Here is a 17,888-nt window from a genome sequence, read left to right on the forward strand (position 1 = left end):
GGGATCGAAGGTCACGGGCTTAGCTGCTTACGTGCAGTGATTTCTCCAGATTCTCTGAACCCTTTGATGATATTATGGACCGTAGATAGTGAAATCCCTAAATTCCTTGCAACAGCTGGTTGAGAAAGGTTTTTCTTAAACTGTTCAACAATTTGCTCACGCATTTGTTGACAAAGTGGTGACCCTCGCCCCATCCTTGTTTGTGAATGACTGAGCATTTCATGGAATCTACTTTTATACCCAATCATGGCACCCACCTGTTCCCAATTTGCCTGTTCACCTGTGGGATGTTCCAAATAAGTGTTTGATGAGCATTCCTCAACTTTATCAGTATTTATTGCCACCTTTCCCAACTTCTTTGTCACGTGTTGCTGGCATCAAATTCTAAAGTTAATGATTATTTGCAAAAAAAATTAAGTTTAAGAGTTTGAACATCAAATATGTTGTCTTTGTAGCATATTCAACTGAATATGGGTTGAAAATGATTTGCAAATCATTGTATTCTGTTTATATTTACATCTAACACAATTTCCCAACTCATATGGAAACGGGGTTTGTAGAAAAGTATCGAAATACATTTTGGTACAGAATAGTTCATTCTAATGCTATGTCCTTTGACTGTGACTAATTTTCCAGTCCTGTCGGGTCTCGTGCACATACCTGGGCAATTTTTATAAAAAAAAAAAATAGCTTGCAAATTAATCGTTCTAATCATTCGCCCCAAAGAGCTGTTCAAAAGATTCTACTCTTTCCAGAACTGCACATCTCAATAAGGGATCCATTGTTGGCAGGCCCAGAACCGGTTGTTCTTTTTTTTTTATTCATGTGAAACGATTTTTATACTTATACTTTAGCAAACATTTGTTACCGCTTTGTTTTGTCTTTCAATACAAAATATCACAGCTTTAAAAAGTCACTTTTGTAGTCTAAACACCAGCAGCTAGACGGTAAACTAGCTAGCTAGCTAGCGAGCTGCTACCAAGGTAAGGCATTGACATTTTTACAGACTATTCTTGATTCTCACGGTAAAAGTGTCGCTTTTGCTTCTAAATTTAAAAAAAAAAATACAGCATCATTTTTCAAGAGACAGTTGAAGAGAGTTTATTTCCCAATTCTAAAAAAAAATGTTTAGGTGTATCACGATTACCCTGAGGTCGTGGTTAGCATTAGAGCTGTTTTTCCCGTGTGTTATGTGTACAGTTTTAAATGGAAGCATACTTGCCAACCCTTCCGGATTTTCCGGGAGACTCCCGAAATTCAGCGCCTCTCCCGAAAACCTCCCGGGACAAATTTTCTCCCAAAAATCTCCCGAAATTCAGGCGGAGCTGGAGGCCACGCCCCCTCCAGCTCCATGCGACCTGAGTGATGTGTCGACAGCCTGTTTTCACGTCCGCTTTCCCACAATATAAACAGCGTGCCTGCCCAATCACGTTATAACTGTAGAATGATCGAGGACAAGTTCTTGGTTTCTTATTGTTAGGCAGTTTCATTAATGTCCTCCCAGCGCGGTAACAACACACAACAACAGCAGCCACGTTTTCGTCTACCGTAAAGCAGTTCGTCTGCCGTAAACAGCAATGTTGTGACACTCTTAAACAGGACAATACTGCCATCTACTGTACATGCATATGTGACAATAACATCTAGGGCTTTTAGAGAGTGCAGTGCACAACTGCGCACACAACAAGGAGACGAAGCAGAAAGCATCATCAGAGAGGGTGTTCAGCATGGTTAGAAAAATAGTGACAGAGAATAGAACAAGGATGGACAATTCAACCCTTAACTCAACAATGAGTAGATGAGTGTTATGTGTGTATATGTGTAAATAAATGAACACTGAAATTCAAGTATTTCTCTTATTTATATATATATATATATATATATATATATATATATATATATATATATATATATATATATATATGAAATACTTGACTTGGTGAATTCTAGCTGTAAATATACTCCTCCCCTCTTAACCACACCCCCCACCCCCGACCACGCCCCTCCCAACCCCCCACCCCACCTACCTCCCGAAATCGGAGGTCTCAAGGTTGGCAAGTATGAATGGAAGACTAATATAAAAAGAAATATGGTAAATTCAAACAAACATGTCGTTTTCAGGTCACTTTTTTTTTTAATTACTCCTACTAATTATTTGACTGCAAGGTCCCTACTTTATACGATGCTGGGATAAATAACAATAATGATAACAATTTTATACAGGAGATGTTTTCTTTACGTTCTTTGTGTGCCATCCATCCATCCATTTTCTACCGCTTAGTCCCTATCTGCCAGACTCCAGATCCTGCTATGTAGACCAGAGCATTTTCCAGCAAACTAGCAAACCGAATGGGAAGATAACTTTGGTCACACACCAAGACCGGAATGTTGCCAAATGGAGTTAGGTGTTCTTTTGCAAATTCAGCAGAGGACATCTCTACTGCAGAGAGGGACACCATGTTATCCTCGGCTGCCACATTGCCGGTCTCACAAGTTGAGACACCACAGCGAACTAGGGCTGCAACTAACGATTAATTTGATAATCGATTAATCTGACGATTATTACTTCGATTAATCGATTAATAATCGGATAAAAGAGACAAACTACATTTCTATCCTTTCCAGTATTTTATTGGAAAAAAACAGCATACTGGCGCCATGTTCTTTCAATTTGCCAAATAAAACAAGGAAAATGTTACAAAAATGCACATTTTTGACACCCCTGCTATAGATAATAAAAAATCAAATCTGATAAATGTATGGATAAAAAGCAGAGCCTGACGACGCATGCGCGTTTATCACAACTCTCTCGCTCTCTGTCTCTCCTCCTCCCTCACGAATGCTGCTGCACACACAATTTGTTGTGTTTTTAACCTTCTTAACCCTGAACGTAAATTGAAAATACGCGCAACCCTAACTCAAAATGCCGGACATTTGAGGCATTTAAGAAACACCGCCCGACAGCCCCGCAAAAGAGGACATGTCCGGTGAAAAGAGGACGTATGGTCAGGACTTAGCCCGGTCGCTGCAAGCATGGATAGACTGACCATACGTCCTCTTTTCACCGGACATGTCCTCTTTTGCGGAGCTCTCAGGGCGGAGTTTCTTAAAGGGGAACATTATCACCAGACCTATGTAAGCGTCAATATATACCTTGATGTTGCAGAAAAAAGACCATATATTTTTTTAACCGATTTCCGAACTCTAAATGGGTGAATTTTGGCGAATTAAACGCCTTTCTAATATTCGTCACAATGTGATGTCACATCGGGAAGCAATCCGCCATTTTCTCAAACACCGAGTCAAATCAGCTCTGTTATTTTCCGTTTTTTCGACTGTTTTCCGTACCTTGGAGACATCATGCCTCGTCGGTGTGTTGTCTGAGGGTGTAACAACACGAACAGGGACGGTTTCAAGTTGCACCAGTGGCCCAAAGATGCGAAAATGGCAAGAAATTGGACATTTGTTCCGCACACTTTACCGACGAAAGCTATGCTACGACAGAGATGGCAAGAATGTGTGGATATCCAGCGACACTCAAAGCAGATGCATTTCCAACGATAAAGTCAAAGAAATCTGCCGCCAGACCCCATTGAATCTGCCGGAGTGTGTGAGCAATTCAGGGACAAAGGTCCTCGGTAGCACGGCAAGCAATGGCGGCAGTTTGTTCCCGCAGACGAGCGAGCTAAACCCCCCTGGATGTCTTGGCTCACACCATCCCGAAGATGATCAAGAGAAGAATATCGACCCTAGCTTCCCTGGCCTGCTGACATGAGGGTATGTCTACAGAATATATTAATTGATGAAAATTGGGCTGTCTACACTCTCAAAGTGCATGTTGTTGCCAAATGTATTTCATATGCTGTAAACCTAGTTCATAGTTGTTAGTTTCCTTTAATGCCAAACAAACACATACCAATCGTTGGTTAGAAGGCGATCGCCGAATTCGTCCTCGCTTTCTCCCGTGTCGCTGGCTGTCGTGTCGTTTTCGCCGGTTTCGCTTGCATACGGTTCAAACCGATATGGCTCAATAGCTTCAGTTTCTTCTTCAATTTCATTTTCGCTACCTGCCTCCACACTACAACCATCTGTTTCAATACATGCGTAATCTGTTGAATCGCTTAAGCCGCTGAAATCCGAGTCTGAATCCGAGCTAATGTCGCTATAGCTTGTTGTTCTATGCGCCATGTTTGTTTGTGTTGGCATCACTATGTGACGTCACAGGAAAATGGACGGGGTATATAACGATGGTTAAAATCAGGCACTTTGAAGCTTTTTTTAGGGATATTGCGTGATGGGTAAAATTTTGAAAAAAACTTCGAAAAATAAAATAAGCCACTGGGAACTGATTTTTAATGGTTTTAACCCTTCTGAAATTGTAATAATGTTCCCCTTTAATATGTCCGTGTGGAAACTCGTTCGGTACACTTCCGCACCAAAACGAAACCCCCGTACCGAAACGGTTCGATACAAATACACGTACCGTTACACCCCTATTATTTTGATTATTGTTTCTCAGCTGTTTGTACATGTTGCAGTTTATGAATAAAGGTTAAAAAACAAAAAACAAAAAACGTAGCCTTTGCGCATGCGCATAGCATAGATCCAACGAATCGATGACTAAATTAATCGCTAACTATTTTTATAATCGATTAGTTGTTGCAGCCCTACAGCGAACCATAAGATGGCTGAAGATGGCATGCAACTGGTGTGCAGATAAATTGTGGTTTCAGCCACCTTACAAAGAAAACAGACACTATACAGAATTACACCCACAACTTATCATATAAAGACATCAATTGTTTTCAAAATGTATTACAGTTAAAACATCATCAACTCTACCTGACGCTCCGATTGAATTAAATAAGATGTCCAACGGATCCTGGATGAACCTGTAGGTGAGCACATACTTATGAACTTTGAGCAGTTACGGAATCATCAGCATCAGTGTGTTATGATCCACTGCCCGAATCATATTCTGTTTGGGTTTTCGGGTCATGTGTGTTTTCTGTTAGTCTTGGACTCCTTTTGTTCCTGTTTATGCACCTGAGTTTGTTACCATGGTTACTTATTATTTTCACCTGCCACTTGTGTTCCCGACGCGCACCTGTTTGTCATCACTGACATTATTTAAGCCTGCCTTCGCGAGTCAGTCGGTCTGGCTTCTTTGTATTTGCATCACGCGACTGCCACGTAAGTTTGTTCTTGTCTCCTAGCCCCTGCCAGTTGTCACAGTCTGTGCTAAGTGTTAGCCTTCGCTTCCGGTGCGATCGGCACCTAATTCTGTCGGTTTGTTTTCTGTTTTGTACCTGTTTTATGTTAACTCACTATTAAAACATGTCGTTACCTGCAAGTCCTGTCCTGATTCGTCCATCTGCATCTTTTGGAGAACAAAACCCGCATCATCATGCGCCCCGAGCGGGACACAGTGTGTCAATATTGATGACAAATCCAATCACGGACGATTATCTGCACAATAAAAAAGTTGTATTACTTTGATCATAGCGAAACAAGATCCTCCAAGAAAGCAGCATGTAATGTTGTTCCTTCAAAGCAGTTAAAAACAGTTTCCATCACATCCATCTGTAATGTTTCATCACCAATTGTTGAGTGCTTATCACAGGGATGCAAACTCACACAGAATGAGAATTGGAAACAGCTACCAGGGCGGATAGATAATTAGTTTGCATCTATGTTTTTAGGAATGGGATCAGTTTCTTGATGAACTTATACAGTGTACTTTTAGGACAATGTGATTGCAGAAATGAGAGAACTCACGCAAGAGCATTCACTGAACACAAGATCAATCCAACAAGAACAAAACTGCATATTGAAAATGATTTAAAGGAGATTATATAAACATATTTAACCATCCTTCTGATAGCTGCAAAACACTGATGTTGTGTAATACATGGCGTTTAGAAGCATCTAGGACCTGCAATACACTGCAAATAAGAAACAAAACAGAACAGTGAAAAACTTTGAAATGAGCATCATTTCAGCATACATGTTGTTTTGACAGTTGTGTCATGCAGAACTTAGTACAGGTCCATTAAACATTTATTTAACAAAACTCTTATTTTGATGCATATTATTTGACAACGCAGCAAGGCTGCTAAAATTGTTCAGTTGATTATATTTTCAAGTAAATGTATATTAAGACTGTGAGCTTACTATTTGTGAATTAGATGACCATTCTGTGTAAAAAATAAATAAAAAAATGTCAATGTCATACCACTAATAATTGTTTTGTATCTACAATATCATTATGAAATATGACTATTAAAGTTTCAGTTCAGAACACTGGCACTAAACATAGCTAAGCTTATAGGTAGCTGGCAACCATTTTGCTGGTGGGCATAAAAACAGTAGAATAATTTTCAATTTACAAAATATAACCAATCGTAAAGTTCACTCTTACTTGTGAGAAATAATCCCTCGTTACCTGTTTTCCACGGTCCGCCGATTTGCGCAAGAATACGCAGCACACTGCTATAGCATCGTGTTCTTCCTTCTTCTTTCTGCTGCTCGAAGAAGAGTAGACGACCGGTTCAAGATGGGGGCCGAAATTCCTGCGCCGCAGCACCCAATACTGTTTTAATTTTTTTTTTTTATAATTCGGGAAGACATCTTTGGAAAAGAAAGCATACATAAATTTAATGAATGAATCATTTTATTCAAGTTTGACACGTGTCAACATTCCACAAACAAATTTGTGTCTTCACTACAAAAACACAATAAAGTGCTAAATCATCAGTGCACGTGAAAACAGTACAAGTACTTTTTACACTCATTTCACAACGTCGAAAAAAACATGATCGCAAATTTAGCAGCTACTGAGGAAAATATAATTATTGTTTTATAAAGGAGGTACAAAAACATGAAAAGTAAGATCAGGCAGTCCATGTATTTGTTCAGTTTCTACACCAGTGTTGTAAATTTAATTTTTGTATTTCATTTGTTTAATTGGGACAGTGCTCATTAATCAACACTTGAATAAACAGTGTAAATGGGCTAGACTTAGCATAAATGCTCATTTTCAGCCGTAGTCCCAAGGCAGGTTTCTAAATAACACAGTGAGACACTTAAGACTTTAAAACCACGATGACATAAATAAGACCCAAATAAATAAGACACCATAAAACAGACAAGACAAGCAGTTACAATACACAATTACAAGACAATAGACCAGGACAGACAATTCACTCACAGCTTCAAATACGCTGGCCAGAAGCCCACTGGAACGGGCTGGAGTCTGGAATCAGTGTTTAATGGTTTAATGGGTGCATTTCTGATTTTTTTTTTTTAAAAGTGGATAGTTATCACAGTCTCTAATGTGTGTGGGTAACTTATTACAGGATTGGGTTCCTCTTACAGAGGTGACCATTTGACCGAATTTTGTTCTACGTCTTGATGTATTACAATCACCTCTGGACAAGGCCCTATTTCTCCGTCCTTCACTGTTTCTTCTCTGAATGAATTCATCTAATGGTAGGGGTGCAAAGCACATTTAAAACTTTGTAGATGAGACAAGCATCCATAAAGATCTGGTAGCTATCCAGATCAATAATGTCAAGTTTTTTTTAGAATAATACAATTGTGGAAGTGCATTGGTTTCCTGTCAAGGATTTTAACTGCCCTTTTGAAGAGAGACTTGATGGGTTTTAGTACAGTTTCTGTTGCGTGTGTCCAAATTGTGAAACAATAATTTATAGGTGAGAATATCATGACGTGCATATAGACTTTAGCCGTCTTGGAAGTGAGGAATGGTCTTATATGATTGAAATTTGACAGATTGTTTTTAACGATATTTGTGATTTTCTTTTTAACATGCGCTTTGAATGATACATTTTTGTCAAAGACCACTCCAAGATATTCAAATTTTTCTACGATATCAAGACTCTCTCCATTAACCACTACAGACGGTTGATCGCCCTCTGCTAACTTACGAGAGAAGAACATACATAAAGTATTTTTGGTATTGAGGTGTAAACAGGATTCATTGAGCCAATGATATACCCGTGTAAGAGCTGCTGATAGTTTTGTTGCAGCTTCTTGTTTTGATTTAGCTTGGACTTATAGCACTGTATAATCAGCATATAATTGATAATGAACATCTGGGCAGATTGTAGGTAAGTCGTTTACATAGAGACTGAACAAAATTGGGCCCAAGATAGAGCCTTGGGGTACCCCTGTTGAACAGCTAAGGTAAGGTGACATTGAGTTTCCAACCTGAACAGTCTGTTTTCTATTTGACAAGTATATGATCTCATCCAGCAGAGTGCACTATCAGAGATATTAAAGTGGGACATTTTTTAAATTAGTACATTATGATTTAGTGAGTCAAAAGCTATTTTCAGATCCAGGGAGACAGCTCCCACATAACCACCTCTCTGATGTTCTCATGAAAATAACAAATTGCGGTTTCGGTTGAATGGGATTTCCGAAAACAAAACCAACATTTTAGTGTAATGTCCAAACATTTGACTGGTACTGTAAATTAAAGCACCGTTTTGTTTTTTTTAACAGTGACAGTGTCAGTGTTGTTCCTGTGAAGCTCGAAAAAAGGCACACAAGTACAGTACATTATTACATTAATTGTGTTTAAACACACTGTAAATATGAGAACAATGTTTGCAGGCAGCGAAGATCATGATCAAAATCTGAGTATTAAACATGTTCCACATAATTACAAAACTCTAAGTTGAACCACAAAAAATTACGGGGGATGATTTACATAATGTACCTGCACATTTCTTTTTTTTACAGTATTAATAATTTGTGGGACTGACTGCCTATATAAAACAGCGCAGTGTATGTAAATATTGTTAAATAAGAGTATGAAATATTGTTTAACACAGAGGAATAAAAAAATATTGTGTCGTGTACTTGCTTAATGATATAAAAATAGTCTAATACAGACGATACAACGGCCTACATCAGGGGTCCCCAAACTTTTTGACCCGGGGTCCGCATTGGGTTAAAAAAATGTGGCCAGGGGCCGGTCTATATATATATATCAATATATATTTATATGGCAATTGAAATTGTAGATGCGGACAGACTCACCGCGTTTAGAGCATCTTTCTTGTCAGGACAACAGCGTTCAAACACTTCTTTACAAACTCCCCATCAGTGAACGCCTTTCCACAGCTAGCAATTATTTTAGCTACCTTGAAGCTGGCCTGAACAGATGACAGGTTTGCCTGTGTTTGTCATAGCATCGTACTCTGCTGGGCAGCAAATTCACGGTTTAGCATAGTCAGCTTTTCTCCTCTCACTTTGCTCAGCAAGCTGGCATACTGCCCCCCGTGGCGAGTTTCATAGTGTCGCCAAATGTTACATTTTTTAAACAACGCCACTGTCTCTTTGCAGATTAGACAAACTGCAAAAAGTCAAAACTCTACACTTGGAAAGTATTTTATGTTTCCCCAACGATTTCGCCATTGTTTTTCCTCGCGCACTAATTGACTGAAAGAGCACGCACTTGACGTCACGTTATCGATGGGAAAATGCATTTTTAGACAATAAGATTTGCCTGAGCGGATCGCAGACCCCAATAGTAACAAGCGGTAGAAAATGGATTGATGAATGGGCCAGAAAGGACAGATTAAAAAATAATGATTAAAAAAAAATTCAACGTTTTTTTTTTAACTTGGGACTTCCCGCGGGCCAGATTTTGGATGCTGGCGGTAGTTTGGGGACCCCTGGCCTACATGGTTGTCGCTACACTCTAGTGGGCTCGTCTGCTTCATTCTTCTGCGGGGCGTTATCGTCCTCGCGCTTGTCCTCCAGATAGAGCGTGTCCATCTGCTGAGGCTGCACGTATGTGTAGAAGTAGGACATGATGGAGAAGACAACGACGACACTGAGTAGCAACCCAGCAAACAGCAGAAATTCTTTCCACTGCCAAAGATAGAAATCAGCATATATATGAAATAAGAATGAGATTAAATTACTAATTGTGTCGTATTTTAGAGAGTGAATCGAATAGAACTGGTAGGGCGGATCCTCTTAAACCCAACATTGTATTTTCCACTACGTCCTTCGATACAACTTTTCCCTGTTTTAATAAGTGTAGAGCAGGGGTCACCAACCTTTTTGAAACCAAGAGTTACTTCTTGGGTACTGATTAATGCGAAGGCCTACCAGTTTGATACACACTTAAATAAATTGCCAGAAATAGCCAATTTGCTCAATTTACCTTTAACTCTTAATAATTAATGATATTTATATTTGTGGAAACACTGATCATCTTAATGATTCCTCACAATAAATATATATAGAAACAGATAAATATCAATATGCAACACTTTATTTTTATATTTTCTCTAAGTGCACATTTTTCAAATTGAACATTTTCAAATGATCACTTCCAAGACAGTCTTGTGAAATCACAATATCCCATTTTATCTAGCTAGCCACTAACATTTTTTAACAAATCATGAATTACTTTGCACCATGTTTGTACAAATAATAACTCATGTAAAATACAAAAGTCAACTCTCAAATTTTTCAATAAATCATGTCACACTTTGAACTGGACACCAAATCTGTTATCTGTTTCTTTGTCAGTTAGTGAAGACCAAGTCTTTAAAATATTTTCTTGGATTTTCAAATTCTATTTGAGTTTTGTCTCTCTTAGAATTAAAAATGTTGAGCAAAGCGAGACCAGCTTGCTAGTAAATAAATACAATTTAAAAAATAGAGGCAGCTCACTGGTAAGTTCTGCTATTTGAGCTATTTTTAGAACAGGCCAGCGGGCTACTCATCTGGTCCTTACGGGCTACCTGGTGCCCGCGGGCACCGCGTTCGTGACCCCTGGTGTAGAGTATTTTTGTTTAAAAAAATGTATTATTTGTGGAAAAATCCACCCATTTGCGCTGTTTCGCTCTGAAAATAGGCCAGGTTGTTTTTGTTTTTTTCAGAAAAATAATCTCATTCACGCTAAGTCTAAAAGTTGGGACAATCTTAAAATGTTAATAATAAGCTAAAAGTGCAACAGAGACATGCAAAGACTGACAGCTTTCGCTATCTACCTGAAGAGGTACACAAGAGAAGTAGAGTCCAGGAGAATAAACATGATGTTCTGCAATAACCGAGCTAACGTCGACTCTCAGTGGCAAAGTAGCAAGACTGGAACAGACCCACCCAAGGCTGAGACTGAACAATATTAGAGGAGTATCTGGGAGAAAGAGGAATCACACAACACCGACGCCCAATGGCTGGCAGACTTACAAACAGAGCACAGCAACCTCCCAGAAAAAGACCCCAGTAGTCATAACAGTGGCAGACAGTGCCGGCCCAAGCCTCCATGGGGCCCTAAGCAAAATTTGATTTTGGGGCCCTCTATTTCTGCCAATAATATTGATTGTTGATCATTCACACACCTACTATAAACTCATTGCGGCTCTGGCAGTGTTGTTTACATGATCCTATTGTCAGCCTGGCATGTCTTTACAAATGACATGTCATTTATAAAGATATGGGGGTGGCCCAGTTAAGAACATAAATAATACCAATGAATGAACGAATGATGTCCAGAGTGCCACATATGGTTCCTAATCTTAAAATGTAGAAAACATTCAGCTACAAGAGTGGCCTGGGGTTGAACAGTCCAAGTGATAAAGCTTTGTATTTACAGTAAAAGTGTCATCTTGTCTCATCAGTCTTGTACATATTAGTCTTTAATTACTAGTTTATATTTTTAGTTAATTGTTCATATTTAATGTTTACTTTGTACAAAGAGAGCGCAGTCTACTGAAGTTAAATTCATCAATAGTTTTCCCCTTTGAAAGACGCAAGGCAAATTCCTTCCATTTCACCGATGTTGCTACAATGATCTTCACTGTTTTCATGCTGTTTCAGCAGTGCACCTATGTCAGGGGTCGGCAACCCGCGGCTCCGGAGCCGCATGCGGCTCATTGATCTCTCTGATGCGGCTCAGCTGCACACTTGCTGACCCTCCCGATTTTCCCGGGAGACTTCCGGGTTTGGGTGCCTCTCGCAGAAACCTCCCGGAATTAATGTTCTCCCATTTCCACCCTAACAATGGTAATAAGGGCATACTGTGGTGGTACAGCATTTAGAGCCCACTACAACCTGCATAAATAGAGTGCCAGTTTCTGTATAATGCATTTTCTGCTTGCACACGTAAGCGACAGCAAGGCATACTTGGTCAACAGCCACACAGGTTACACTGACTATGTCCATATAAAACAACTTTAACACTCTTACGAATAATGCGCCACACTTTGAACCAAAACCAAACAAGAATGACAAACACATTTCGGGAGAACATCTGCACCTTAACGCAATATAAACACAACAGAACAAATACCCAGCATCCTTTGCAGCACTAACTCTTCCGTGACGCTACAAAATACACCCCCCCTCCCCCCCACACATTGTAGCGTCCCGGAAGAGTTAGTGCTGCAAAGGGTTCTGGCTTGGTGTGGATTCACAGTGTGGCGTATATTTCTAACAGTGTTAAAGTTTTTTATTCGGCTACCCTCAGTGTAGCCTGTATCGCTGTTGATGAAGTATGCGTTGTGTGCGTGCAGAAGCCGACTGTGACTGGGCCAGCACTCGTTTGGCTGGCTGGCAGGAAGACTCCCGGGAGGATCGGCGGGCCAGCTTTAGTGTTAATTTGATATCCCCTCAAGGGCTAAGTGAAATTACACAGCGGGCCAGAGTTTGACACCCATGTTGTAGAATAAAGGTATTTTTCTGCAGAACTGTTTGCATCGTCACTGTGCGTCGGTTGAGGTGAGCGGGGTTTGGTGGGGGGGGGTTATGTGTGAGGGAGCAGGGTTGGGGTGGGGCCGGGGTTTGGTGGTAGCAGGAGTGTATAATGTAGCCCGGAAGAGTCAGGGCTGCATGGGATTCTGGGTATTTGTTCTGTTGTGTTTATGTTGTGTTACGGTGCAGATGTTCTCCCGAAATGTGTTTGTCATTCGTGTTTGGTGTGGGTTCACAGTGTGGCGCATTATTAGTAAGAGTGTTACATTTTTTTTTTTTTTATACCTCCACCGTCAGTGTAACCTGTGTGGTTGTTGAGCAAGTATGCCTTGCTGTCTCTTACGTGAACAATCAGAAGCCTCATACGCCGTGTGGCTGGGCCGGCACGCTAATTGTAATGGGCGTTCAATGCTAAGACTTCACGACACGTACGAGCTAACAGTGTGAAATTCATAGTTTCTGAGAAAAATCACCGCATGTTGCGTGTCTGAGACCCATACTTATTACATAGCATTAAGCAAAAAAAAAAAACTTTGTATGCAGTGTTATGTCATGTTAAATTTCAAAAGATTTTTGTGGCTCCCATTGTTGTCTTTAATTTGTGAAACTGGTCAAAATGGCTCTTTGACTGGTAAAGGTTGCCAACCCCTGCACTAGGCCTAGATCAGCAGCAGCACTCTGTTGACCTAAAATTGTGTTTTTGTACAATAATATATCTTTGATCATTTAGAAATCATCAGTTAGACTGTACATGCAAAAAATAAAAAATAAGAATTTTTTGTTAATTGCTTTTGGGGGCCCCCTGGTGGCCGCGGGGCCCTAAGCAAGCGCTTAGTACGCTTATGCCTTGGGCCGGCTCTGGTGGCAGATATCCAAGCAAGAGTGTCCAAGATGAAGAGCTGGACATGATTCACACTTACTGGAGTAAGAAGCTAACTGCACTCCATGAACAACTGGCAGCACAAATGAACCAGCTGCTAACTCTAGGTCCGACAGTCCTAATCATGAAAGAGCTCAAAAAGTAAACAGTACCATCAAACTAGCGACTTATAATCTGCTTCAGCACTACATGGAAGCTCCTATTAGGCACTGCTGCAGCCAAAGTGAGTAGGGACATGGATCAATACATGAGCATATTGATAATAACACTAGGGGAGCCAAACATCAGCCACTAGTTGACAATCGCCTGAGACTATAAGGCCAAAAGCACCAACCTATATGTACTGCCTGGATTGACTACAAGAAGTGCAGGACTAATAGACTCAAAAACTATTTTGTCCCACAAGCCATCAGACTGTACAACTCCTCTCTGGGGGGAGAGGGGGGTACTAGGATGACAGAGGATGCAAAACAACAACATATACCACCATTACTTATTATTTACTTTTTAAATTCAATCTCAATTCTGTACACTGCTGCTGGAATTTAAATTTTCCTGAGGGAACTCTCCTGAAGGAATCAATAAAGTACTATCTATATATCCATCTATCTATCTATCTATCTATCTATCATCCATCCATCCATCCATCCATCCATCTATCAATCTATCTAAGAAAGCCTATGATTCAAAGCCACCCACATGGATACTGCAGTGCCTAGAACTGTTTAATATAAACAGGACGCTAAGATCCTTCATCAAGAACTCGATGAGGCTGTGGAAGACAACTCTGGAGGCCAAATCAAAGCAAATTGCGCAGGTGAGCATCAAAGGTGGCATATTATTATCCATCCACCCATTTCCTACCACTTGTCCCTCTTTTATTGTATACAGTCGTGGTCAAAAGTTTACATACACTTGTAAAGAACATAAAAAATATTTGGTTACATGTCCCTTGGCAAGTTTCACTGCAATAAGGCGCTTTTGGTAGCCATCCAAATATTAACATTGTTGTATGTATACTTTGGACCCAGCAGATTTGGTCACATTTTTAGTAGACCCATAATAAATTCATAAAAGAACCAAACTTCATGAATGTTTTTGTAACCAACAAGTATGTGACCCAATCACTCTATCACAAAAAAATAAGAGTTGTAGAAATTATTGGAAACTCAAGACAGCCATGACTTTATGTTCTTTACAAGTGTATGTAAACTTTTGACCACGACTGTATATATTCCAAGGAGATGCTCTGCCCTACTGCTGTTCTACATGGACCTGAACCCCTTCAGTCAGATCATAACCAAGAGTGGTTTTCATATCGGTTCAGAAGTGGAACAACAATCAGCCAACTCCTCTTCATGGATGACAATATCTGTACGCCAAGAACAAGTATGACATCGACTCCCTGATTCACAGGAGAAGACTATACAGCAACGACATCGCAATGGCATTGGGACGAGATAAGTGTGGGCAAATTATATCTATAATAATATCAAGAATGACATCTAGACGAGGGAAGATGATCGCAACTGAAGGGGTTGAACGACCTACGGGCAACACAAGAGACATACAGGTCAAATATAAATACCCGGGGATCCCACAGGCCAATAGTAACGCTGAGGAGGCTGCTCAGAGGTCAGCCTCAGCCAAATATTTACAGAGGATGAAGCAGATCCTGAAAAGCCAGCTGAAATGTCAAGAAAAAGATCAAGGCCATTAACACCTATGCCCTGGATACTGAAACAGATGCAAGCCATTGATATCAAGACAAGAACGCTTCTTACAATGCATGGAGGATTCCACTTTAAGTCCAGCATCCTTCAGCTATACACAAATCAAAAAGAGGGGGACGAAGGACTAGTGAGTGTCACAGGCACTATACAGGAGGAAACAACAGTCATCCAGGAATATATGAAGAAGATGACTCACAGGGTGACCTGATAACTAAACGTCTCAGGCAACAGAAGCCCAGTAAGAAGCAGGATCTAACAGGCTGTCATGGAGAGACAAGCCTGTGCATGGCATGTACCGCTGACAAATTGAAGAAAGGGCTGACATTGAGAAAACATACTAGTGATAAAAGGCTGGACTGAAAGACAGCACAGAGGCACTAATTGTGGCAGCACAACAATACAAGATCAATAGAGGCGGGGTCAGATATAACAAAGGTAGTTAAAAACAATCAGGCCAAGATTCTGTGGGAGCCCCTGATCCAGACTGGCAACATTGTGGTGGCTAAGTAGCCTGACAAAGTGGTGGTGGATTAATATCAGAAGAAGTGGTGATAAATATAGCAATCCCCAGCGATAGCAACATCAGCAAAATGGACAAGGAAAAGCTTGAGAAATACCAAGAAGTGAAGGAAGAGCTAGCTAAAATGTGGTGTGTGAAGCAGCACTAGTGCTAGTAGTGATGGGGGAGTGGGGGTAGTAAACCCCCAGTTGGGTGGATGACTCCAGCAGATACCAGGAACAACATCCGACGTCTCCTTCCAGAAGAACACAATTTTGGGAAAGATTATGATCCTGCGCAGAACCCTCAAGTTGCCAGGGTTCTGGTAAAGGATCCGAGCTTAAAGATGAAGAGGAAATTTTTCTTTCTTGTGCATAACAATTCATGATCTCAAGTACTGTACAACTAATTAACCTGGCCAACATTGCTACGACTTCACTCCCCCCAGACATGGTGTTAACATCAGAGTCAACCAGTGCTACTGGAGTTGACTGTCCCCTGTGAGGACCAGATTGGCAAAGCCAATGAGCGCAAGAGGTCCAAATACTCTGAGCTCATTGCAATATTCCGGAGCTGTAGCTGGAAATACGGCTGCAAACTAATCGAAGTTGGTTGCAGAGATTTCGCAGGTCAATCCCTACAGTGAGTGTTCAAACTCCTTGGCATCCGAGGACTGCAGTCGAGGCCCTAAAAAAGGCCTTCAGGTGGCTGTGGATTTGTAGGGGGATTCGTAGTGCGCTACTTGAACACAAGTCGGGTTCTGATCACTGCTGGTTGGGTCGCCCAGGGGAGTGTGTCTGTTGATTTAAGACCTGAAACACCCTATGACCCCGAGTTTATCACTGATGACGTGTTTAAGTATCACCGTAAGGTGTATGTTAGTACTACCAGCAATGAACACATTCATTATGGCAAATGTTGAGTCCCACCTGCTCTAGATCCACCCAATGCACCACCATCAACACAATGACGTCTCCGAAGGCGATGGTCAGCAGCCACACGGCCAGCAGCACTGACTTCATGCTGGCAGGAGCCTGCATGGAGACCACATCCATGTTCAGCTATACAACACGGGAACCTGCTTCTAACCTGCAACAGAAAACTAACCTGTGAGTAGGAAAATTCTAGACCCGTGGGGAGGAACATGACCTCCCCCAGTGTCATGAGAAGGTACTGAGGGATCTGCCAGGTGACGTGCACATTGTTGGGCTCCACGTCCACCATCTTGTGGGGCACTATCTTACCTGAGTCCTGGAAGAAAACAGGGCCGAGTTAGGACTCTGTCAGGATGGACGGCACACAAGCAGAGAACTTCCTGACCTCCACTAAGATGATAGTGTAGGAGGCTCCAAAGTCCAGAAGACCCAAGTCGAGGTCAGAGAATGTCTTGGACCTGAGGCTACAGCTCACCTTGTTGTACCTGCAAGAAGACACATTATTTCATTCAGAACACATTTGTGTCCATTAAGGGGCTTCTTCCGCAACAAACTCCTCCTAGCAGGCCCTTATAGAGCTTACTTTGTGCAATGGTAACAAAAAAAGGGTCTTCTCCAAAGTGTCCCCACAAAGTAGAAAGCATACGGAAGTCAAAAATGTCTTGCTGAGATGAAGAATTAATATTTGGGGATACCTAAGGACTCCAGTCCAACCTCTTATTGATTCTTTCATTGATTAAAAAGCTACTTTTTGTTAGCAAAGAAACAATCTGCGTGAAAAAGGAAACAGGAAGTGATGTCACACACACTCACTTTCCCCTCTCTACAGTCTTATTGGCGGAGACGTTGTAATCGGAGGACACATGAAACATCTTGTTTCCCACCGTGACGTTGACTGCCTCCGACAACGTGTTGAGGAACCTGTAGGGTCATACGTGTCACAAAAACGCTAGCTTGTCTTAGCATAAAAGACAATGCAATGGAAGTATCTAAATATACCTGAGAAGAGGAGCACCTTCCTCATTCTTCTTGATGTGATCCTGCACCTGAAGAAGCACAAAGGTGTTTATTGAAGGAAGCTTTGTGTTTTTGTATCGTCA

At 40.9% G+C, this 17,888-nt stretch overlaps 1 protein-coding gene across 9 annotated transcripts in view; it reads right to left on the minus strand.

Moving 5' to 3' along the window:
• The window catches only part of LOC133572568 (solute carrier family 15 member 2-like), a 32,646-nt gene that overhangs the window by 1,874 nt on the left and 12,884 nt on the right, over positions 1-17,888 (minus strand). For 2 of the 9 annotated variants that reach the window (XR_012048628.1, XR_012048627.1), the window contains exons 18-23: positions 17,788-17,834; positions 17,602-17,709; positions 17,174-17,273; positions 16,961-17,104; positions 16,783-16,887; positions 5,348-5,469 (exon numbers count right to left, since the gene is read on the minus strand). Coding sequence is in view for 2 of the 9 variants with exons in the window: in XM_072911979.1 (XP_072768080.1) it covers positions 9,727-9,906; positions 16,783-16,887; positions 16,961-17,104; positions 17,174-17,273; positions 17,602-17,709; positions 17,788-17,834 (684 nt within the window). In the remaining 7 variants the exon portion in view is untranslated. The other 7 variants (XR_012048626.1, XR_012048629.1, XR_012048625.1 and 4 more) reach the window with 7 other exon arrangements.

This window comes from Nerophis lumbriciformis, linkage group LG30, assembly GCF_033978685.3.
Source record: "Nerophis lumbriciformis linkage group LG30, RoL_Nlum_v2.1, whole genome shotgun sequence".
In the NCBI taxonomy this organism is placed as follows: domain Eukaryota; kingdom Metazoa; phylum Chordata; class Actinopteri; order Syngnathiformes; family Syngnathidae; genus Nerophis; species Nerophis lumbriciformis.